The 25,306-nt window shown below is 43.0% G+C and overlaps 1 protein-coding gene across 1 annotated transcript in view; it reads right to left on the bottom strand.

Moving 5' to 3' along the window:
* Window positions 1-2,289: 2,289 nt before the first annotated feature.
* Window positions 2,290-25,306, bottom strand: part of LOC113746459 (netrin-G2-like) — a 38,686-nt gene continuing 15,669 nt past the window's right edge. The window contains exons 4-6 of the mRNA XM_027282226.1: window positions 5,834-6,006; window positions 3,466-3,495; window positions 2,290-2,516 (exon numbers count right to left, since the gene is read on the bottom strand). Coding sequence (XP_027138027.1) covers window positions 2,290-2,516; window positions 3,466-3,495; window positions 5,834-6,006 — 430 coding nt within the window. The remainder of the gene's footprint in view (window positions 2,517-3,465; window positions 3,496-5,833; window positions 6,007-25,306) is intronic.

Here is a 25,306-nt window from a genome sequence, read left to right as displayed (position 1 = left end):
ATGATTTATGGGTTTTACTGAACTGCACCATATGCCCGCCATAAATCTACACACACACGTACACAAGCGCGTGCACACACACGCGCACACACACACAGATAACAAGGGTTTGCTGATATCAGGGTCAGGTTCAAGCCAAATACACTTCTCCAAATCTGAGATAAAAAAAGACAGGAAGACTCTACAGTGGGGATGATATTTATTTCTGGTGTCCCAGAAGTGCAACTGAATAGTTGTCTCTGTCTGTGCTGTTTTTGTTTTTTGTTTGTTTGATATGACGTCATTTGCATGAATTAATTGGAGTAAATATATGATTTTATGAATTAAATGTTAACAGTTTTGTCCTGACGAGAAACAGCTTGTATATGAGTAACCCATTAGTTGATTCATGGAAGATTACTAAGCAACAAATGCAAAACATTTAGTGGTTTCCGCTTCTTGAATTTTTTCCCCCTTACAAAGGATGTTAACTGTGTTTACGTCAAAGCTGCTGTCAGCCTAAATCACTGCTAATCTGTGAATTCTTTGACTTCACGACTGATGTAAGCCAAACAACAAAAGTGCTGCGCTTTGCAACAAACACTCTTAATGGATTTCCTCCAGACAAAAAAAAAAAAAAGAAAAGAAAAAGGTCTGACGACATCACAGCGTTGCAGAAATCCCGGCTCCTCCTACGTCCTAAGTGCTTTTCTGGTGGAACATGAGCGGTCCGCTGCCTACAGTACCAAGACGGCAGGTTTAAATTTAGCATGAGGGCTGAGCTCTAGGTTTTGAGGTCCACTTTACTGTACGTTCAAGCGGTTGACAGAATCTGTTGACGTCCGTCCCCGGCTTGTTTAAAAACCACTCAGTCAGAACAAATAAAGTCTGAACGTCCATATAGTATGACGCACGCCTCACTCAAGACGGGACGACCTACGTCTGACATTAACGTCACGGATGCATACGGCCAGGGAAATGGCCAATGTAGAGACCTTCAGTAAGTTTCAGAGTGAATTATGTATGATGGGCTATATACACAGACGCAAACACACTGTCAGCGTCTATAAGCACGTCCACAAACACACGTTAAAGTGCTATCCTGTAGCTGGAATCATGAGACGTAACCCAGCGTGAAATGGTAAATTGTTGCTTTACTTTCGTTAAATAAACGTGATATACAGTCGTCCCTCACTATAACGCTTACCTATAACGGTTCACCTTTCGTGGCCTCGCTGTTTCGCGGATTTTTTTTTACCACGTACTGTACAGTATGAACGCGCATTGTGTTCGCCGTCCTGATTGGCTCATAGGGAGTACTGTACAAAATATGTTCGGCTAGCCAGATTTACATAAATGTTCAATCGCAATTTTTCTACCCGAAAAAACCCATAATGTCGATGAAACAAACTGCACCGTCAGAGGAACTGTGAAATACTTGATCATTAAAATTAAATTTGTTAGAAATGTTTGGGCTTGAAAACAGGTTTTGATCTTTGGTTTCATTTACTAATACAGTGTTGTACTTATTTTCAGGTAAATTGCGAAAGTTTGAACTTTGAGAGTGTTTAAATAAGAGAGAAATGTTAGAAAATGTTAATGCCTGTCTGAGAAAAGTGTATAAAAGTGTGTGGTTAGGGGTTACAGCCTTAAAACATATATAATAATTAAAGCTGATTACTTCGCGGATTTCATCTATTGTGGGTTATTTTTAGAACGTATCCCCCACGATAAACGAGGGACCACTTTAACGTGATAATTGGTGATCTTAAAGGTCCGGTGTGTAGACTCTCCCTCTAGGTTCAAACATTGAAGGAGGAACTACAGTGGCCGTCAAAAGGTCAAGGTCAACATGGTTCAACAAGTAATAAATGCATAATTATTCATATTTTCAGGATATTATACACTAATAAAAACAGTTTCTATCAATAGATATGGACTTTTGTCAACTTTGGACAGAGCCAGGCTAGCTGTTTCCCTTTGTTTCCAGTCTTTGTGCTAAGCTATGCTAAAAGACTGCTGTGGTATGAGTCTTCTCATCTAGATTCCAGCAGGAAAGCAGATGATATTTCTAGAAATAACTGTAAAAAAACAGGAAAAAAATAGATGGTATTCTATAAAATACATGAAACCAGTTGACTTCAGTAGCACTTTAGTATCTTAATAGAGTTTATTTCAACTGTTTTGCTTTGTCTGTGGACGTTTACCAGATTCATGAACATACCTCAACCACCGCCTGTTGAATCGTAACTAATAAAGACGGTTATCTGTTAATTACGGCTGTCAAAGTAGTGGAGTGAGATCTCAAGACTACTCTACAGCTAAGCTACTTTCCACACCTTTCTGAGGAGCTCCAGACTGCTTGTGGGTACCAGCCGGAGGCTGTTCGGCGTCTGAGGTGGTTGTAGCGTTCTCTGTCTCGCCCTTGGGTCCACCCACACCCGCTTCAGGTTGACCCTGTGTTTCACCTTCAGCTTCAACTTTAGCTTCACTGTCTTCAGCTTCAGGATCAGCGTCAGACAGAGCTGATGTTGTGGCTATTCAGCGACACAGGTAAAAGTGTTGATTAGCAAACAGAAACCGAATCTGTGGGGAAACTCGACCACTTAAAGTCATTATCAGCCCATTAGCAGGCATCACAACTTTCTTTGGTAAATCATACCCATTAGTTTTTTCAAGATAACCACACAATTGTATCTAATTGTGAAGAGGAGACCTTTTTTAAAAGCAGACTTCTGCAGTGCAGTCCAATTGCTCAGTCTATCCATGCATCAGCCTTTTTACTGTCCGGCCATGTGGAGAAAAGCCCAGTGCTGTCAGGGTTGATGTTGCCACTTTGCCGATCGTTTCTGTCTAACAGCTCGGAGGCTGAGAGCCTCTCCACAGAGAGAATCCCTAATCAAATTCCCTTTTATTCCTGCCTCCCCGAGCTCTTCACCCAGAATCACACTGCATCACAACACACTAACATATGCCAACATCCTTCTCTCCCATCCCTCTCTCTTTCTGTCTCTTCTCCCTCTCTTTTTTCCCCCCCGGCTCACTTTGCTGCTCCATCCACCCTCCCGTCCTCACCCAACCGCTCGCTCATCCCTCCTTCTTCTTTAATCCATCGGTCTTTATTCTAAATAAGAAAAGCAGAACTGTGGAAAGAATTCCTCCTGTGCAGGTTAGTGTGATGTGCTGTGATGAAAGGACATGGCGACAGAGAGGCCTATTAATAATGAAGCACACAGGGCCCGAGCTGCTGCACCGAGAGAGAGGATATGCAGGAGAAGAGAAAAAAAGAGAGAAATGACTGACTAGAGAGCCAGCTGAACATCACAGGATAGAGGGAGTGTTTAGGAGCCGTGGAGAAAGCGAGGTATGGGGTTGAAACTTAAAATTTCAAAACCAATGCAACGAAAAAAAAGGGAGAGGGAGACAACACAGGAAGAGAAGAAGTGGAATACCACCTCTTCTGCTTTGCTCTGCATTATTACTTACCAGAACCGTAGGGTAAACCAGCAATTGTACCTGAAAGAGAATAAGAAAAGGAAGAGGAGATGAGTACTTGTTTATTTATGCATTCAATTTGCCTTCAAGACTTGACTCTGCCTCATTCATCAGACTCAGGTGGCAGAGAGATCTTAAGAGCGACTCTGCAAAATCAGAGCCTCGTTGTAAGACGACCTCTCGATGTCCTGGAGTAATTACCGGGTCTCCTCTGCTTACCCAACCCTCCCTAATTTAACCTGTTACTCTTCACCCCCCTCCATCCTGCGAACCCTCACATCCAGAGGCCCCTCATCATATATGCATGTTTTAAGGGGAGCGGTACCACTCAAAACTTTTTGCCTTCCTTGCACATTTCTTTTATTTTTTCCAAGACTGTATCTATAGTTAGCTTAGCTTGGCATGTATAATGCAATCTGTAGAGACCACACCGTTTCATGAACCATGGCAACTGAGCAACATTTTAATTTTTAAAATTCCACTAATGGGATTCAGGAGTTTTAAAAGGGTGGTAATGGGCTCTGAAGGTGTGTGTCACTGCCATTAGAAAACGGAGCTTGACAATAGAGCTGTTCTCTGCAGTGTGCAGGTGTATGGGAGTGTGTAGGTGCCTGTGCACGTCTATAACTCTGTGCATGTTTGTTTGAAAGGAGAAACTAGGGTGGGACTGCCCTAGATTATTATTTTATCATAGCTACCTACTGTAGCCGGGCTACGCTCTCCAAGAGGATTTCCACCCACGTCGCTAACACACAGCTCTGATCTGCTCTCTGCACTGAGGGTGACGACAGCTCGGAGAGCTCAGCCCTCACTCCACTTCACTTCTTTTCAACTTTGCTACCTTGATCCTGCTTTTCCTTTTCATTCAGGACCCTCAGAGTGACGAGGAAAACCTATACGTTCATCAATCAAGAGCGCTGGAGATTGAAATAAAAGTGCATCGGTGCCACGGGAGAATCTGGGATCATTAGTAGCAAAAATTCAAATTAAAATAAGAGAGTGAACAGGAAAATGAACAATTAAGAAATAACACCGTCACTGTGAGAATTAAGAGTTCACACTGGCTTGGAGGAGTCTTTGCTGCTATCACAGTTTTTCTGTAGTCACAGATTTAAATCAGACCAGCTTGTTGGACTGGTTTACTGGTGATACATGTTGGATTTATTCCCATTTTTAGTTCTCCACTAGTTCACTTGTGTGTAGCCCGGTGTTGTAGAGTTATCTGTGATCGAATACCAGCTAACAGGACAAACAGCTGCTACAATAGCGGTGTTAAAATACCAGTAATAACAGCTAACGGGGCTCTGAGGTAACATAAAAAGTAGCTATTCTAAGACAGCAACATCAGCTAACAGAGCGAGCGGTAAATGGGACGAGGTTATTAAGTTAAGCTGTACTAATCAATATTTTTTATATTAACAAAGGATAAGGTGACTGTGTAAAGAGCATCATTTGTAATCGCAAATTATCCCCCCGATTTCCCATCAGCTCTGCGAGGCGATTTATCACCTTTCAGCTCGTTGTTTTGGTTCGCTCTCGCTCTCACGCTCTCATCAGCATCGATTTTTTTACTCGGATCAGTGACTCGAATCTGATAAATCCACTCACTCAGCAACAAATAACAACAGACAAGGCTAACATTTGGCAGCTTAAGTGACAGATACGTTCCTCAGGAGTTGGTGGAGACCAAAGCGGAGCCAAAGGGAAAGGGAAATTGTTCATAACTTAAAACCAAAATTGAATCATTCAACGAATGCCTCTGAATATATAGAAGAACTGGAACATGGGCAAACATGTAGCCTAGCTCCTCATATCTGTACTTCCTAAAGCTCCCTAATTAATATCTCGTTTGTTTAATCCATACAAAAAATAAAAAGTTTTACGCTGGGTTATGTACCCGACTTGTTTCTTGACTCTAAGCAGTTGCCAGGCAACTAGCAGAGACTCGATGAATATCTATTATATGGTGTTAATTGGTGAGCTTTACAGGTGCTGGCAGGTGAGTTTTTGACAGAGGCTGGATCGCTGTTTCCCCCTGTTGTCAGTGTTTGTGTTAAGCTAAGCTAACTGGCTGCTCACCGTAGTGATTTGATTCCCTGCACAAACATTCAGAGTGGTGTCCATCTCCTCATCCAAGCTTTGGCAGGAAAGCAGAGAAAGAACTTTTCTTTTAAATGCAAAATAAATCTCCCTAAATCTGCAGCCTGTCTGTAGTATTGTATTGCAACAGTCATATCCATGCATGATACAGACATGCATCTCTAATGAAAGGAGTCAGCAGCATTGTAACCAACTGTGTTTAAGATTAATGAGTTGGTTCAGCACAGTGGGAACGGATAAGCATGTTCTTGGTACGTACAGGTGTTGGGGGTTCCATTGGGTACTGGCAGGTAGGAACCAGCCTTCCAGGACTTGGCTTTGAAGCCCTTCCTGCAGCGCTGGCAGTCCTGGCCAGTGGTGTTGTGTTCACACTGGCACTGGAGGTTCCCGTCCTGCAGCAGGCACTGGGAGGCGTGGAGGTTACACTTACACCTACAAAACAAAAGGAGAATAGACAGATTACATAAAGGTGAGGTGAGATGACAAAAGGTGGCAAATGAAAGATGTAATCACAAGTGGTGTGTTAATGAAGCTTGGTGGTGTTGGGAGTATTTTTACGCCAAGGAAGGGGGAAAAAAGTCAAGTGCTTTTATAGATGTAATGCAGAAGCAAAAACAAGATGAAAGGAGATTAAGATTGCAGGATTAAAGTGAGACTTGTTCCAGATCTTGTAAATTAAAGTTCTTGTGTATGTGTTACCGGTTTATACACATGTATCACTAAAACGCTGAAAAAAACAAATGGTTTGACCAAAAAGACTTTTATATGAAGCAAAATATCACAGTTACTATCTTAACTTTACTACGCCGAGTGTAATTTTCTGCTCTCAAATTCAGTTATCTCTCTAGAAGTCACTGGCAAAGCGGCAACACTCATTCCTAACTTGATGTTTGCCAGCGCAGATTGTACAGTTGCCAGTCCGTCTGATTCTGTCTCATTTGATTTCACCAGAAGCTTTACAATCCACACCACCAACTGATTAATGTTAAAGGAATGACTTGAATGTGGAATGTTGAAACAATTCATCAAGATGTCAACTAACAGATTGATTTTTGATTTTTAGCGAGGATAAACGCCCAAAGAATTCTCAGGGTCCACCTTCTCAAACGGTAGGACTTGCTATTTTTTGGTTTTGGACTGACTGTTGGATAAAATGAGAACTTTAACGATGTCACCTTGAGCTCATAAAAATAATCACTAGTAGCAGCCCTGACATAATTTTTGCGATCATTGCAACCAAGTAGGGTGTAGAGTTTTCTGTTTATTTTATAATTTATGAAGTTTTCTTACAAAAAATAAATGACATGTTGACATGGAGGATGTACACAGAAAATTCAGACTCTAAAAGTTGCAAATGCACAAAATTATAGGTCCAAAGTTGTTTGGAATCCATTTACCCGCTCTCTACCCAAGAGCGCCATTCGGGAGAAAATTGTTGTTTACAATTACCGTTCTGTTATATTCAAGTGTGTGATTGCATGTGCGTATGCACAAGTACGACCTCAGCAGAGGGCAGGGCCCAGGTGGGCTGATCCAGAGGTTGAAGCTCTGCGGGGAAGGAAATGAGGATCTTAAGGACACTCTGCAGCTACGACTTCAAATTACAGCCTTTTCCAGATGAGCGACTGGACTCCAATCCAGTTTGTTCCACTGGAGTGAACAGCTATCCGTCTGCATCAAATATTCAAAGAATGGCCGCTGTATCCTGGCGAGATGACTACTTCAATCTTCCTTCCTCGCACTAATCTGTGCTTTCTCATCAGTTTTTTTTTTTCTTTTATTTGGTTTATTCCGTCAACATCAACTCAGGTCTCGCATTACATACAGAATAACGATGACGGAAACGTTTTAACATGCGCTAAGCTTTACAGGAAGAAAAAAAAACAAAAACGGAGACACTCGATCGCTGCGAGTTGAGTCTCGTATCACATTGTTGCTCTCGGTCCTATAAATTACCCACGTCTCTCTCTGATCACCTGGACGAGCTGACAGGACGTGCCGGGGAGAATCCATCCACCGACAAGGCCTTGTTTCCTGCATGCTTTCTGAAGGACACGAGCTGTCCACTTAGCGAACAGGGAAATTGAACATCTCTTTTTCATGGAGAAAATAGAGAGTGTGTGTGTGTGTGTGTGTGTGTGAAATGAGACAGGTGTGCGTGTGTGTTTCTGCTTCGTGTGATCGTGATGCATTTGTCTGAGCGCGCCGATGACAGACAACAGATCAGAGAAGCTGAGGCACAGTGACTAATGCCTGCATTGAGTGACTGACAGCGCCGAACGAATCACTGCTTCTCATCTCCTGCATCTTCGGTGATAAATCTCATCTGTCTCATCTTAAAAAGTGGAAGCAGCCGCTGAGTGCGGGATCAAGAAGTTGTAGTTTAAAATCAATACAGAAGAACAGAGTGATTCTCTAGGTGTGCTGCTGTGCAGTTTGTGTCTTGCAGGCCTAATGGCTTGCAGCTCGCTCGAGGAAATGGCTTCCCGTCTGGTCAATTATCTGGACAGTTGACATACACCGAGGTTTAAGCCTGAATGAGTGCGCCTGCATGAATTTAACTTGATTGAATGTCTCCACGTTCCTAATATTGACAAAACCCTCTGCTAATTTGATGACTGAAGCTAAATTTTTGACTCGCACAGTCCTGCAAGTTGAAACTTTTTTGGACACTCCATCTCCTTGACCTGCTTTTTCTGACTCCTGCCACATAATACAGCCCATGAAGACCAAGAGTACATCCAGCCTTGCACTCCTTCCGCACGAATGATGTGACACGCCGACTTTTTCAAGTGCCGTGTCTCCTTAGCTCTCTCTCTTTCGGTTGACAGCTTGCACTGGGATTTCTCCCGATCCCTTTCTTCAGTCCCTCCACACACAAATAATACATGGGCACAATCATATGTTAATGTGCAAGATGTCTGCCTTCACTGCAAAGTCATCAAAGTGGGAGTAGCTGCTCCGAGCTGATGGAAGTTAAGACGGGACAGCTGGATTCATCACAACCCTGTCTATTTACTTAGAGAGAGAGAGAGGGAGGAGTGATGAAATGAGAGAAGGTGAGTGAAGGGAAAGACAAAGAAGGGCAAGAGAACGCTGAGTGAGAAAGAGAGTCGAGGAACAGAAGGAACTAAGTGATTCAAATGTATTCCAGTCTACATTAGAAATCACACACACAAGGTGGTGTTTTAATTAGCTGGTGTAATTATGGGTCAATACTTCTGTTTACCAGTCTGTTGGAGACTGTCCTCCCAAGAAAAACGAGGGTATCAGGCTTTCCAGCAAATGGAGAGCGAGACAAAGACTTCCAGCAGAGTTATGACTACAGGAAGTCAGGTGACTTTATTAGATATTAGAGTCTCTGATAATATTGGAGACATAATATTCGTGGAAGAAGAAAGTCAGAGTGAAGACCACAGTTTGTTTCAACGGTCAACCTTTCTTTTAACCATGACCGTGGTCGTTCCTGAACCCAAACCACGATCCGTCTCTAATCCTAACTAAGTTGTTTTTCTATCTAAAACATAGTGGAGTAAGATCAAAAAATGATTTCTGAAGGGCATGGACCAACAGTGTATTTTGTTGGTTAATTTGGAAGACTTGTTGGACCGTTGGCTATGTTCCTTTTTAAGTTATGGAACTTGTGACTATTGGTGGTAACAGGTTGAAGGTCCAAAGTTCATCACTTCCTGCAAATTCCTTGTAGACAATGTGGACGTCTTGCAGAAAAGGTGGATGCCGCCACTCATAATAAAAACTGCTATATGCAGAGATCAATATGAATATGCTGACCAGAAACTGAGGACTACTGTGTATAAGACGATGAATTACTCGAGGAAACACTGTTAGACACTAAGAAATAACCAGTACTTTTGTGTCCCTTTAATCAAAGTGGTCCTACGTTACTCTGTTAATGCTTCAGCTCAGCATCCCTATCTCTTGAAAAAACACTATTATATATCACAAATTTGCAACAGCATTCATGTCATGAATATTACTCTGGATTATGTTTTTGGGCAACTTTAATGAACATAGCGTCGCTGCAAAGCAGTAGCACCATGTGTGATTTCTTGTTCATAACTAATAACGTAACTAATGCATGCTCATGCACTTTAAGTTTAAGCTTAGAGAAGGAGTGTGGTCTCTAAAACCAGTGACAGTGTCTGTACCTATGCTTAACCATGATCTTTCTCAGTGCTATGTATGGCTAACATCCACCCAACCACCTTCCTGTGACATCTGTGTGATAAAAGACAGGAAAAGAAATATCACCAGTGAACATAATCCACGCAGCGATTATGTTTCCTCCATAACATATCAGGTGAAACCATTTAGTACGACATTAATGTCATTTTTTTTGAAGACATAAGATCATGTAACATCATACATATCTACATACCTGCATGCCAACGCTATCTTTTGGCATCGAGGCGGTGATCTGTAGTAATTATCTGATAGATACAATCACTGTCAAGCCTATGTACTGTATGTGCGTTTCTCTGGCCGCTCTCCTTGCAGTCTGTCTCTGTGAAGTCATGTCGACTCTGTATTTAATGATACGAGGGGCTGCCTGTTTTAGACAGCGGAGACGCAGCAATTAGGGGAATAAATAATAAGAAAGATAAACAAACATCAAGGGGGAGTCATGTGGTGGCAGAGCCTGAGAAAGCAGCTGGAAGCAGCAGTTAATGGGGCTTTATCTGTCTCTTTACTGTAGTCGACGCCTATTCCTCTATTCCTCTCCAGGGACACAGCTATCACTACCTCTCTTTTATTTTCTGTTTTGCGCTCTCCTCCCACTGTATTTTTTACTTTTTTCCCCCCCACACACACACAAATTCCATCCACTGTAACCGTTCCAGTCCTCCACTCTTTCCTTTTTGCTTTTCCTCCCTGATTCCCAATTTTATCCTCCATCTCTTTCTGTCTGTCCATTCAGCCTTAGCCCTTTAGCGCTTTTCCGACTGCCCGTTGCACCAGTGTTCACTGAGGAGTGCATTGGGCAAATTGGGTTGTGGACATGTGTTGTTTGAGAAAATAAGGGGGGCGTGAGGTAAAGATGATGCGTGAGGGTGCCGAGCAGTCAGTACAGCAGGGAGTAGGGCAGTTGTGTCAAAGCGCTGACAGTCTGCCTGCCTCTTTGTCTACAGTGGTGAGGCTCGGGGAGGAGGAGCAGGAGGAGGGTCCGCATTGACGTGCTCTAACCTGTGATGACAGACCGCATTGATGCGGCTCTGACCCAGCTGGAGATCTCCCTCCCTCCTCTACTCTGTGTTCGATCAGCCGTCACCGAGAAGGCCCGCTCGCTACTCGCAACAACTTCCTCCCCTGACAGCGCGAAAACACACACAACCTGCTCTACAACCTGCCGGAGTAATAGTAGAGTGAGGGGCTAAGGGGCGATGAGTGTCAGTGCTTTTCTCAGAGAGACCAAAGACTTAACACCCAAACCAGGACTGACTCATGACATGGAGGTCCATGTGCATATGCAAGGGATGTATAAAAGCAGGAGAATGGACAGGAAATTACAACATAATTCGATCATATACATTAGCCCCAACCTTTGGGAAGTGCATTAAGTGCACAGAAGTTTTGGGGTGGTACTTTTAAAAGTCCTTATGCACTCAAAAAAGTTTTTCAGGGAAGTTTGACCATCAGTGTGCATGATGTATGTGCAGAGCAGTGGTGGAATGTCCCTAAGTACTCAAATACTACCAAATTCAAGGTACTTGTACTTTACTTGAGTATTCAATGTTTATGCAACGTCATACTTCTACTCCCCAGGCAAGTATTGCAGTTTTTATTGCACCGCATTCATCTGACAGCTTTAGTTACTTTTAGGATTACATTTTTATTCACATCCTCTCTGTTAAAAATCATGTAAATCCCAATGTTGTGATTACGAATGTGGACTTTTCTGATAAACTGAAGGATTAAGAGTTCCGCAGTACTTTCTGCAGCTAAATAAACAATTTTAAAATCCTCTTTGATCAGCTGGAAAATGTTAATATTGTCACAAGATAAGAAGAAAGGGCTGTTTTTCCGAGCCGATGAAAAGAGACAGATTCTTGCAGAACCTTTTAAAGCACCGGTGATATGAACCAAAAAAACAGAAATCACTGCACCTTAAATCTGACTTTAGTACGTGTACATATGGATGATTCTGTGACATCACTACTGGTATAACAGCCAATCACAATCATGGTGATGCGTAAACTTAAAAGCTTCGATGCACACACACACTGAGATTCGACTTCTCAGTGAAGCAGGAGACGTCTGTGTCCGGTATTCTGGATTTCTCAATGAGATAGAAGGTGTAGATGTCGTTTTAACTAGGCAAAGATAAATGATCATTCAAAGCGGAGTCTTTTTTTTATATGTCTTAAAATATGTCAGGGGGTGATCTTGAAGTGTGTTCATGAATTAAGATATGATTGGTGGAAGGCAGTCTGCAGGAAACGCGGTGTATCCCGAGCGAAAGCGGAAAGCGATCAAGCGAGGAGTGGGAGTAACGTGAAGCTGGGATCATTGATCAGCAGCACGCCTTATTGGCTTCTTCTGAAGTCTTTATCACCACGTCCCCTCCCACTTCCTCCCCCGCCTCGCCTCGTAAATTCAGAGCGGCTAATTGGACATGACTGCGTTTATGTTCCAGCTTCATAAATTTCTTTCTCTGAAGGGAGAGGATCGATTTTCCTCGAGTGCAGCCTCCCGTGGCAGAGGAGTCTCTTCAAACCGTTCCCCTCTCCTCTCCACCCTGCCTCTTCTCCAACAATCCATCCATTCTCTCACATGTGTGTGCTCCTTTTCTCTCTCAACCCACCAATAGACTAAACAGGTAATCTATAACTGACCTCCCTTGCGATCATGTGGTGAACAGGACTTCCAGGGCCTCTCTTTTCATAACCACAAGAGTCCTTTCACACGTTTCAATCAACCTCTCTCTCGCTCTCACTCTCATTAATAACAGACGTGGGGACATTTTTTAAACAAATCACTCCACCCGAGCTCATTAGCTGTCATTATCTAATGGAAGTTGTTGTCAGCAAATGTTTTAGATACATTTCCTGCCCCTCTCATCCTGTCTTTCCCTCTTCCGGCATTGTTTTCAGTAGTTTTTTTTTGCGACACATCTCCGAAGATGTCAAAGGGAGCGTACAGGGAAGCCAAATGAACCGTGCATACATGCAGCATACATACTGTACGCGCATTTGCTAAATGTGTCCAATGTTGAGAGGTCACAGTGTGTTTCTGTCCAGCAAAAAGACATCTTAAATTATTCAAAGTGCGGGAATGACCTTGATTGTCTTTGCAATCCACACCCTGTGTGTGTTTGTAGTGTGTGTGTGTGTGTGTGTGTCTCTCTCTCTCTACTATGCAGTGTACAGGGATGTGTGACCTCCCCTGTGTGTATGCGGGATGATTCATTATATTATCACAGTATGCTCTGTTTGAGTTTAAAAGTGTGTCTTTTACTTTGTGATTCTGCACCAGATAGATGGATGATGAGACAGAGAAACACAGAGGGAGAGAAAAAGATATTGTGTATGTGACTAAGCGTATGAGTAAATTATTTACACGGGATACAGTAAAAGGCTGTTGCGTGCATGCTTAGCCCCGGCGCTCAAGAGCTGAGAGCATCTCTGTGATTGGTCGGCGTTCGGTCGTGTCAAAAGCAGAGGGCAGGGAGTCAGGGCCTACTACCTGCTCTCTGAAGTATGTACTGTGTATGCACAGCACCAAATAACTAAATAATGGAGCCCGGGCACATCCTGTTCTCCGGTCCAGACCTCAGAGGACCGTTCTCATGAGCACAGCACACACTGTGTGTGTGTGTGTGTGTGTGTGTGTGTGTGTGTGTGTGAGAGCTTTATATTGGAACAGTTCAGGTGTGGGTTACATGCCAGCTGTGTAAAATTTTACTGTTTCTGCTGGCCTTTCAAACTGCAGGGGTAATTAATGTGCAGCTTTCATAGGGTTTTGTCACCCTGGCTGTTTCCAGTGATATTTTTCTTTATGAGGATGAGACACAATTTGTAAATAACTTTATCGCCCACTTACAGTGAACAGCGGGGTGTAATGCTTTAAGAAGCGGCTTTATGATAGGAAGGTTTACGTACTCCACAGGTATATTTTCCCTTTTGTATATTACTGCATATTTTTTTACATGGATAGAACTATATGTGGTGGCAACGTGGTGCAGTGTTTAGCACTGTCGCCCCGCAGCAAGACGGTGGTCTTGGTTGGAAACACAGCTGAGGAGTTTGTATGTTCTCCCTGTGTCTGCGTGGGTTCTTTCCCGGTACTCCGGCTTCCCCCCACAGTCCAAAACATGCAATTAACAGGTTAATTGGTGAAGATGGGTTTGTCTGTGATGAACTGGCGACTTGTCCAGGGTGTACCCCGCCTTTCGCCCAATGTCAGCTGGTATAAGGTCCAGGATAAGCAGTTAGAGGTAATGGATGGATGAATAGAACTGTATGTTCTTCCTTCCCTTAGGCTTTAATTCTATTCATACTGTGGTCACTTTAAATGTATCTACCTCATATCTTTTTGTATATATCATGCCATGTTTTGTGTTTGTAACTTGTAACTGCGGCTGTGACACAAGAATTTCCCTTCAGGGATCAATACAGTAATCTATCTATCTGAATCACACTCCCACACTGTGACAAAGTACAGGCAATTCCAGCCTGTGTGGACGTTTCCTTCACTGTGGGTATAAACACTGGAACATGTGGTGTGTATGCACTTTTTTGCTTTTGTTTCAGGCCTGTATGTGATTGTCTTGTTTGCGTAATAGTGAACCAGAGATTGCATAAGATCTTGTTCAGACCAGCTTTGACTGGATGAAAAAGTGGAGCCTGCAAAGAAAAACCTCCAGAGGTGACCCAGCCACAAAAAGTTGAACCTGGCTCAACTTTTTTGCCATAACACAAAGTGAGTACATCTTGCGAGAAGCCGGCCAAATAAAATCCGTGCGCACATTCCTGGTAGATTACTTTGTAATCTGATTTGTATTTCTGTTTCGCAACAGTCACAACAAAAAGTTCAAATGATTGCAGCTGTGGTTGCAGAGTGTTTCGAGCTGTCAAACTTTGGATCTGCTTCCTGAAATGGACTTTATTGTCTCACTCTACCCAAATAAAGCCTCCCACCAACTTCACCCAATCTACAAGTCATCCAAATGTTCTCCAGGTACATTTTAGACGTTTATTTTTTTACTGTATAAGGATTAATTTGTGTCTTTGTCTTTGAATCCAATGAACTATCTGCAAATATGTGTGGACTTTCTGTCAACAAGCTCCGCTCCAAATCAAACTTATGACTCAGTCAGTTCAACAAGCTGCCAGAAATTATAACATGACACAAAGAGCCTATACAAATGTACAACTTTCTACTGATCTAACGCACAAACAAAGCAGACAAACGCTCAGTACTTAACATCATTCATTGTATTCGCATGTTAAGTGTTGTTTAAAAGTTGTTTTTTAAGTTTTATTGCCGGTTTCTCATTGGTCCATATATTTTATTTTTCTGTTTGATTGATTTTTGTGTTCAGAAAATATTGAATTTTCCATAAATTCATGTTGTGGACTAACATAACTACCATTCATTCTTGTGAAAACAAGATTTTATGCATAAACACAATTTTATTTAAACTTCCAGTAAAAAAAAAGAAGTCTGCGCTCAGTATGCAGACGTGAATCAGAAGCCTCACATCAGCAACTTCACCGAGTTGTCTCTGCATGATACTAATGAAATGTTATCGTCCTATGAATAACATATGCTGAATGTTATCACCCATGAATAGATGCACTCTCGAAAGTCAGTGACCACTGTGAAGGGTGACCCTTATTAATTCGTCCACACTAGACATATTTTACTGGCATTTGGCACTTGGCGGGTGGTAATTTAAGACTCTGCATGCCGGCATTGTAATATTCATGCAGCATGATGCAGCATGAATGATGCAGAATGGCTAACGCCACTCTTACTGAAGCAGCAGCCATGTCACTGCATCTTAAGGCTTCCCTCCTCCTCCCACTAAAAGAGAGTCCGGCCTCGCTCTCATCCGACCCCCCCGATCCGTCCGGTGATCACTGTGCTGGATATTAAGAGTGTAATCTCCCCCGCAGAGTCCTTACTGCTGCTGAATATGTTTTAATGAACACTACGGCAAAGAGTAACACCTGGGGAGAGAGGAAAGTGGGTGTGAGATGGAGGGGGAGTGTTATTGTGCTACATCCTCCTTATTTAAGATATGAACGAGGAGGAGGAAGAAGAAGTAAAGGGAGTTGGGAGGCGATGGGAGGAATGAAAAAGTGATGAAGAGACAGAAAGTCTGGGACGACATGGGGTTGGGTGGGAGGTTCTTCCTGTGGTGCAGTCCCCCCACAGAGTCCTCGGACCCCCAGGGGTGATGTGGATCTTTATATCTGTAGCATGTGTGTATCAGAATGAAAAACTTTGAAGTGCAGAACAGAATATACTTCTCTCTGATACAATACGCCCGCCGCACAAACTCTAGAGACGCACTTTAGAACCTCTGATACATTAAATGCATGTTATTATAAATTATCACGCTAACACATTAACAAACCTGCACCCTCAGGCCTTAACCCTGTCCTCACCTGTGCGCCTAATTGTTCGCAACAAACACAATTACTTCACATACTTCATTTTCTCTCATTTAAATGATAAACTGGCTCGCAGAAAGTCTCCTAAAAGTCACCAAAACTTACACACACACACACACGCTCAAACAAAAACACACATACAACTCTAATGTTCCTGTACGGCCATGTGTGTATTAGTGTCTAATTCCGGTGAGACTGTGGAGGGGAGGATGCCTGGGGAAGAGGAGCTGAGCTGGGATCAGCCAGAGGACAGGGGTTAATATAATTATCCTGCTAAAACCTTGAGACTGAAAGAACATCATTAGTCATAGCGAGAAGAGAGCCGCCCGAGGAGAGGAGGTGAGGAGAGAGGAACAGAGGAGGAGAAAATGGGGGGAAGGAGGGAAGAAGTGCTTCAAAACACAACGGTGCGGTTAGCGAGACAATTAGTACAAGGACTAAAACTTCGGGGGTCATTGTTAAATAAATTAATAAAAACAGAGAGGACAGAGTTTACCAGAAACCGCTTCAATAATTCACTAATTAGGATATTTTGCTTAATAATCTCTATATTCAAATGAATTACTCTACTTCTGGTGAAATCTGATTAATATGTGATGTTACTCGGGCGCGGCACTATTTTGACCTCAGGTTTGTTGCATGTTTTAATGTGAAGCTGTAGTTGTTGAACTTTTATTTTGGAAAGTGTCAACCTCCTTAGTGACCGACAAATGAGTTAAGGGAGGAATAAAGCACAAATCTACAAAGACGTGCCACTTAGAGCCACGAGGAGGACTCATCCAAAGACCAAAGAAGTGAATTCACTGCACTCGTTTCAGTTCAAGTGTGTGAGGACGGTGGGAGAACTGTGTACAGCTTTGTGCCTGATTTCAAGTTTGGGGAACTTGGCTTTGTATGTGTTGTAAACAAGGCTGGCTAATACAACTAATGATTATTTTCATTATTTATTAAGCTGCCAATTATTTTCTCAACTCCTCGATGAGTTGTTTGTTTAGTAAAATATCTTTTCTATAAGGCCTGAGGTGATGTCTTCAAACCTGAAGAGGTACAGTTTTTAATATCACGTAAGATTTTTTTAAAAATGTAACAAAACTGATTAATTAACTAAATCAAAATCATAATTTTATCATTTCCTGCCACTGTATTCCATATTATAAGCTAAGGTGAAGGAGCGTGTTGCACCACTTTACTTAAAAGGACACAAGCGAAGTAGCTACATAATGAGGAAGTCATGATTACGGTTTATGTCCAATTTAGCAGCTGATTAAGAGTTAATAAAGATTAATTGACAAAGCGGTCGAGTAGATTCGGAGGAACTCATCATTACACTTGGCTCGCTTCACATTTCGTCTTTTTGACTGTATCACAACGTCTTCGTCGGCAGATGAAGCTCAACTTTTTTTTGACGGCGTCAACAAGAAGGTGTAAAAGTGGCTCCGACTAATGTAAAAGTTTGAACAGCTGTGAGACCTTGTGTTGTAATCAAAAGCACGGGAACAAGCAAGTTATTGGACCTTGAATAGAGATTGTTAATTATAGTAACACGGTATACCGTCCTGTCAGTCCTCAAGTCGCTTATGATCAACTCTTGAAAGTTATTTTCAACTTGCACTGTAAGTTATTGATTAATTAGGAGACCCTGCTTTTTGTTCTTTTCTCGTCAAGATTTCGTGTCTTCTTCTTACAAACCGTCATCACCCAGCGGGTCGGATTGGAAAACCTGCTGGCTCTTGACCCTCCACGCCCCGCGATGGGACGACCGTATGCTTAGAGTGAAAGTCTCCGACATGAAAAACGGACTGATCACAGCATGAGCCGGCGTGTCTCTTGCATTCTGACTTTAATGGACGAGTTGCTCATCGGCGCCGATCTACATGTTACTAATGACGACAACAGAAAGACGCCGGTGTGTTTTTTGCCTATAATAATGCTATGCTAATTAATGTGGCTGACTGAGAACAAACCATCTTTCCAAGGACACCCTCCCTCTACCTCATGTTCTCTCACTTACAATTCCCAGCATGCTTTTCAGCTTTAAAGCACGCTTGCGGTATCAAGAGATTCCCCCACTCTCACCAGATGCCGGGGTAAGGCACGGTGAAGGCGCTAGTGGGGAGAATTCTTTATTGTATTTGTGAATTTAAAAGGATATTTATGGGATGAGTAAGAGGAGAGGGAGGGGTGGGAAGGCAGGGGAAGAAAAGAAAAATCTATTGAAGAGTGAGGGGGGGTGAAAAAAAGAGAGAAGGCGTTCATCTGTGAAACAAAAGACGGGGAATGAAAGGAAAACAGGCGAAATCGCTGACTTTAACTTTCCTCCCTTCTGAGGGGAAATAAACTGTGATTATCAAATCAGTTACAACCATTGTGTCATAAATCATCGCATATGAGAGGAACAATGACACATTCCTCATTGCGGTCCCTCAGCTTTCTGCATGCCTTTCTTTTCTGGGGAGTGCTCATGAATGATTTAAAAAGTGATCTGTTTCCGAGCCTTGCCTGTCTCGGAGGGAAGATGGCTCAGAGGGAGGAGGAGGAGGAGCCTGAAACGGGGTGGGAGGGATCCACGCGTGACAGTTTCCCGTATTTTCGCTGGGAACGCACGAGTCACCGCTTCTTATGTTCACCTCAACCCACACATCAAAACGCGGATCGTATATTTCATTCATGAGGGGGTAAATGCAGAGCGGTTTCCTTCATGAAACAGAACGGTTTCCAGCCGACGGTGGAAAATACGGGAGGATATGTGGGTAGACTTGTGCTACTCTGCTCTGCGGTGGCCGTGTGAACTGGAGAATAATATTTACAGAGCATCACACCTCACATCATTCATCACAAAATCACACACCCCAGCTAGTCCCATGAAACTAGGAGTTAATCCATCATCTGCCTCCCACTTTTCTTTCTCTCCCTCTCCCCCTGATCCAGGCTTTATACCTCCCATCCACTCACCTTCACTCTGCGAAGGACGCGAAAGAAAAAAAACTTTGGTGTAATTCAGAAACAGTGGTGACAGTTTCCAACGTCAAAGTCACCCTACGTGGATAATAAAAGACACACACACACCACACACAAAAAAAAAAGACTTGAGGCTGCGAAAAGGGAGCAGAGGAGGAGCATCTGTTCCTCCTTGTTCTCCGGTAGAGAAGATGGACAAGCCTCGAGGCCACAGAGATTTCTTTCTGTCTGCCCTGTCATCCTTATTCATGCTTCCAGTACAACAATAAACCTTTGTAACAGTCAGTTTCAGCCACTGCAAGAGTCTAATTAGTCCATCCCTGAGGAGGCAGCGTGACTGCAAATGTACTGTATATATCAGGGTTACTGAAGGTTTGTGTAAATGAATATATTGCACTTAAAATTTAAATTTGTTGTTTTTTTGTTTTTGTTGCATAAATTAGTTTAAACCTTCAGATTCCTGGACTGGCTGTTTTTTCTTCTTCCCTATTTAGCATTGCACTTTAACTTTAATGTCAGACTTGCAGTTTTTAAAAAATCGATGCAGCAGAACTTCATCCTCCTCATCAAAACCTGGGCGCCTACGTTACCCACAGTGCAACTCTTCAGACCGATAATTGCCTGACTGCGTGGAGGGATGCGTGTTGTTTAAGATATCAGTGAGACAGTGAAATAAGATCCAGGAGGCCCAGCTGGAGTAACAGGTTAACGCGTTTAAAGGCTTATCAGGCAGCAAAACACTGCACTCAACGGTTTATAGTACTCACACGCAGGACTTTACAACTCTGGAAGGTTAAGACAACAATGTGTAAAAGCAGTGAAGGTTTCTGTAACAGACGTCATATTCGTGATGTCCCCGACAGGTTTCTGAAGAGCCGTAGTCGCTCTGGCGTATGCCATCTTGGCAGTCCTCTCTCTGCCACTTTCCAGCTAATCTAAAAATGGGCAAAAGATGTGAGTCATTGGTGGAGCTAAGGCGAGCGGAATGACGCCTGGGTGCTCAAACGAACCATCTCTAACAACACCCACCTGTGAATCAAAGCAGCCACGCTCTTAATCCTGCATAACTTTAAGCCTTAATATAATGTGAACAGGTGAGTTGTATATAAATTCACCCTCAGTACAGTTGTCATGAACGGGGAAATTAGCTACAGAGACCAAAACTGTTTTTTGTACCAGGCTGTAAACATGTTTATTTCTGCTGTGAAGTTGGACATTTGAACATGGGGACTTATGGAGATATCCAGCCTCAAGTGGACGTTTGAGGAACTGCAGCTTTTGGCACCTCGGCATTGGCTTCACTTCACAGCTAAGGAGGATGCCACTTGGTTTCCCTTTTGAAAAATCTTCTGACACTCCCTGAGTTAGGAACTGCAGTTTTCCTGTGGGTTACGTCATCAGTGAAACTTTGCATTTACTTACTTGATTTATTTTTATTTTTTAATATTTGCTAAAATATAGTAACGTTTGATTTAAAGTCTCAGTGAATCGCAGTAAACCTGCTCCAGATGTGGTTCCACATACACAAACAACAAGTTACTCTTACCCCATTTACACCTGGATAAGGTATAAACACGTTACTACAAGGTGTAAATCAGCCTCAACACATCAAAATATCTAAGGTGTAAATAGGTCTTCAAGTTGCATGCTGCCATCCAGAATTGGCCGTGTAGTGTTTTCAGCACGTTTTCAGGCCTATATTTAGATTTCTACACACATTCAAGTTACGATGCAAACATTAGAAGTGTTGTGAAGAATGCTAATCCGATAATAGATGGAGATTAGGCATTTGTGGCACAAATGCATGGACCACATTATCAAAAAAATACTCCACCCAGCATATTAAAAGATCACTTAACTTAACATCTATTTCCAATAGGATGAGTAAGCCCAGGAAAAGCTGCAAGTAGCAGCAGAAGCTAGCGTGTCTTCCCTCGCTGAAACTGATGCATGAAAAACGAGCGATACCTCTCCAGCCTGCCTAAATAATTTGCATATGGAGATCTGCTCATAATGCAGGCAGGACGAGATAACAAGAGCGCTTATTATGTTGTAAAATCAGGTGCAAATACAAAGGATCAGATATCATTATCCAGATAATGCATTCATGACTAGAGTTGAAATTTCCGTGAAACAGAGATATCGCCATTTGATGGAGAATTTCAAAGGACTGCTCCAGCTGTCACGATATAACCACAAACGGACGAAGAGGAAGAAGAACGGCTACAGAAACATGAAAGAAGCCATAAAAAAAAACGCTCTGACTGTCCTTTCCTCTCTCTCTTCTCTGTAACACGTTAATAGACACCAGTAAAAGTTTTCTGTGCCAGTCTGCGAGGAGATGGAGAGCTTAAACCTCTCAGCACATTAGCTGTGTCAGCAGGGGGCCAGGATGTCTCTGAGAGGAACACAGACACACGACGGATAAATGAGTCAAGCAGACATGAAACAACACGACCATGTAGAGACACTCTGAATATCATTAGCATTCATATGGCTTGTTTTTCTGGCAGGTCTACTTTTAACTAATTTTCACTACTGGAAGATAATTAGTTGTTGGAAAGAGATAGACAAGACTGGGCATATCATATGTGATTATTGGTTCAAGAACAAAACTAAAGCACTACATTGTGTTGTGGTGCCAGCAGCAGCAGCAGCAGCAGTATTAGTAGCCCACATTTTTAGTCAGGCCATGACTGTAGGGGTGGTAATGTTGCTCCAGACTGGAATATGTGGTTTAATATGGTTACAGATATTGATGCTTTCCAGACGATGAATCCTACTGACTTTGGTGATCCCCAAAGATGGCTTGACGTGAAACTTGATAGAGAACTTCATGTTCCTTTCAGCGTTATTAGTAATAACTTTGGTGATTTGAATTTCTTTGCTTTATGACAAGCTGTACTTGTGCTAATTAGCTAAATCTATGCATAATAACACACTAAACAGTTATATTTGCACAGGCTTAGTATTATCTAGGGACGATAAGGACCTTAATCCCGTGCAGAAATGCCATTAATTTGTAAAAAACAGAAAAATTCCACCTCAAATTACTGCCATGTAATATGTCATGTTTTCATATCAGTCCCGTGTGAATATGCATCAGTCTGCTTCTTTTCCGGTCGAGGATAATTGAGGCTCGATCTCGCAAACCCATTCACAGAAACGACGAGCTCGAATCCATCGAAAGAGCAACATTTTGAAAGATGAGATGCACGATGTTCACGGCAGCAATCAAGGAGAGAGCTCCGTGAATATTTTTACCACGTGTTGTGGTTGTGCACTAATTGATCCAATTGCTGTGTAATTACTGGTTTAGACAGCAATTAAATTGTGTGTCTAATGTCTGTAAATTTCAGTATAATACAGACTTTGCTGGGCGAACGTGCCACATGAAACACAGAGGCATATGGGGGTGTTTGCCAAGGGTCATCCCCTGAGGAACCTTTGTAATAGTAATCCCGTAAGCGTAGCATGTTAGAACCGCCTTTGACTTCTGCGTACATACAGTATACAGCCATAGCAAGGCTGATGCAAGGTTCCATCTAACTGTAACACTCATTCGCACACACACTTGTCTTTCCCAGTTGATCCTTCGGGAGCAATTTGGGGTTCAGTATCTTCCAAGGACACTTCAACATGCGGACTGCAGGAAGCGAGGCACTGAACTGCTGATCTTGTAGACGTGGGGTCTACTTCTCTACGACCACAGACACACTAAGCTTGTTACAAGCACAAGAAATTCACTGGGTCCTCATTGCTCATGTACCATAATCTGTAAAACAGTTGCAATATATTCAATAAATTCTCTCAAAAACTTTAACTTTTTAACATCCTGGTTTGGCTGGAAACACACTTTCAAAAAAATCAATCTGTACAGTCGGTGGCCAAGTTTTCTAAGATTTAACATAATATAATTTCTGTGTTTCACTAGGTGCGTATTGGCATGATTAATCTAACTTCGGATGAGTGCTGTGATGTTGTACACATGCTGAACTTTTCTCTTTGCTCGCTCGGCTGACTGACGTCGGGGAGTAAGCGACATTCAGACTGCATACTTGGCTTCTCTTAAATGTCACTCTTCCCCCCCATCAGCCAATCAAATCAGATAGAGAGGTTAGGGGAGAAGATGGCCCCCGATGCTGCAACGATTACCAGCGAAGAGAGAAAAAAAAACGATGCAGACTTCGTCTTCCTCCTCATCCTGCTCCATCTCCTCAGTCTTGGCCCTAATCCACTTAGTTGGCTCTTCCTGAGCTTACAGCCTTTCCTTTATTCCATTATAAAGACCTAACGTACGACCTGCTGCTTATTTCATTAAAAAGGCCCAATCCATGACCCCTAGCTAATCCATAATGCAGACTACAGTCTGGCCCCGGTATAGTCCACGCCATAGTCCAGTATGGCGGCTGACAGATGGGATAGAGGAAACGGGGATGGAGGTCCAATGAATGAGGAGGAATTTGAGAGCTCCGTTTATGAGTAAAGCTTCCCGGTGAATGTGATTTCACTGATGTAAATGATGATAGAGTTGAGGCTCTGCTACTCTATCTTTGATGGTTGCAGATGGCTTTCACATGGCCCATCAGTGATATGGAAATGGCCACATCTAAGGTTTGAATATAGCCTGTAAAATGAGCATGAAGCCTGAGGCTTTCCAAACCCCCCCTCCCCACCCAAAAAAAACACCTTGGCTTGGAGTTTATATTGTAGTCAGTACTGTAGCTCATTACAGTTAACCTTGGGAGAACTTTGCAACACAAAGTGAGTGATGCTGAATCATATAATAATATTCATCTCAACTCTTTCCAATTTGACTTTGCCTCTCCTCTTCCTCTGTTTGACCTTCTCCCCTCTCTGCCTCGCTCCACCTCTGGCTGCCCCCTCCCTCCACCACCCCCTAAAATTCCCTCTCAACTCGACTCAAGATCCAGTTTGCTGAGTGTTTTTTCATCGCATCCACAAATCTAAATTTACAGCCTCCCTCCCGTCAAACCTAGCTTCCCTGCGTTTGCACTTAATGGCCTATCGGGTTACGTATTTATTGATAAGGCAGCACTATTTAGCCCTGAGTACCTGGCTTCCCGCATACCTGCGCCAGCTCTTTAGAGGCCGGCCAGTCACTCTGACAATGCAGCGTCAGATAAAAGAGACACGTCCCATAGAGGTAACATCTTCCACTGGTTCGTGGGGGGAGGTTGTTTTTGTGCTGTCTCTGTCCGGCCTCAACTCCGGTCATTAAGAACAGTTAACTAATAATAATTACTTTTAACCGGGTTCAGCCGGAGGGCCATCGCTCGAGGCCCGGGGACATACAATACGGCCAGGAAGTGACTACAACCCTCTCTCCATCGATAACACCAGCATATCTCATTACAGTGGCGACCTGCGCTACACTGCCATTCGGTCTTGATCATATAAAACCCATTTCGGTGCGCCGTCCCCCGCCGGAGCACCACCGGAGCGCAATATTCATTATTCAAATTTTAAGCATTGGAAATCCCAATATGTTACTAAGGCCAGATGAGATGAGATGAAATAGCTTAGCCTTTTGTCCGGGGAACATTGACTAATCGTTTCGCTCCCCAGAATCAATTTCCCAGCCGTAAGCATCAGACACTCCTGATTGTACTGTACTGTTGAAGACCCCCCACCACTATCACCTAATACTCCTGCTGGCTGCCTAGAATAACTTATTGATTAGTGATTATGTTACGGGAGGTGTGGGTGGCCGGGGAGGGGGGCGACGGAAGACGGACTGGCCTCAGTCATCTCCACGGAGCTAAATTTGGGTCCTCTGTTACCAGATCCAGCACATACTGACACTATCAGCAGCTGTCACCAGCCATCAGTCCTGCTCTCTGGGTGAGGAGAGAAATTAAGAAACGGTTCTGGGAGTATAAATATATAAAGAGAAATTTTTCAAGCAAAGCACCGCAGCAGGGGATCTGAGACGGATGATACAGTCTTAGATGTGGTGCACTCGCGGACTACTAAATAAAGAAATAAGCACAAATATTTCAAAACAGGGACGGTTGATTATTAAATTTGCTGGTCGTGGTGGAGGTTCTGGCATGGTGATGGACTGTTTCACCCCCAGGGTATTGGGCTGATCTCTCCCTCGTTCTCTGATT

Source organism: Larimichthys crocea, chromosome IX, assembly GCF_000972845.2.
Source record: "Larimichthys crocea isolate SSNF chromosome IX, L_crocea_2.0, whole genome shotgun sequence".
Classification (NCBI taxonomy): Eukaryota; Metazoa; Chordata; class Actinopteri; family Sciaenidae; genus Larimichthys; species Larimichthys crocea.
This window is presented reverse-complemented; position numbering and strand designations above follow the sequence as displayed.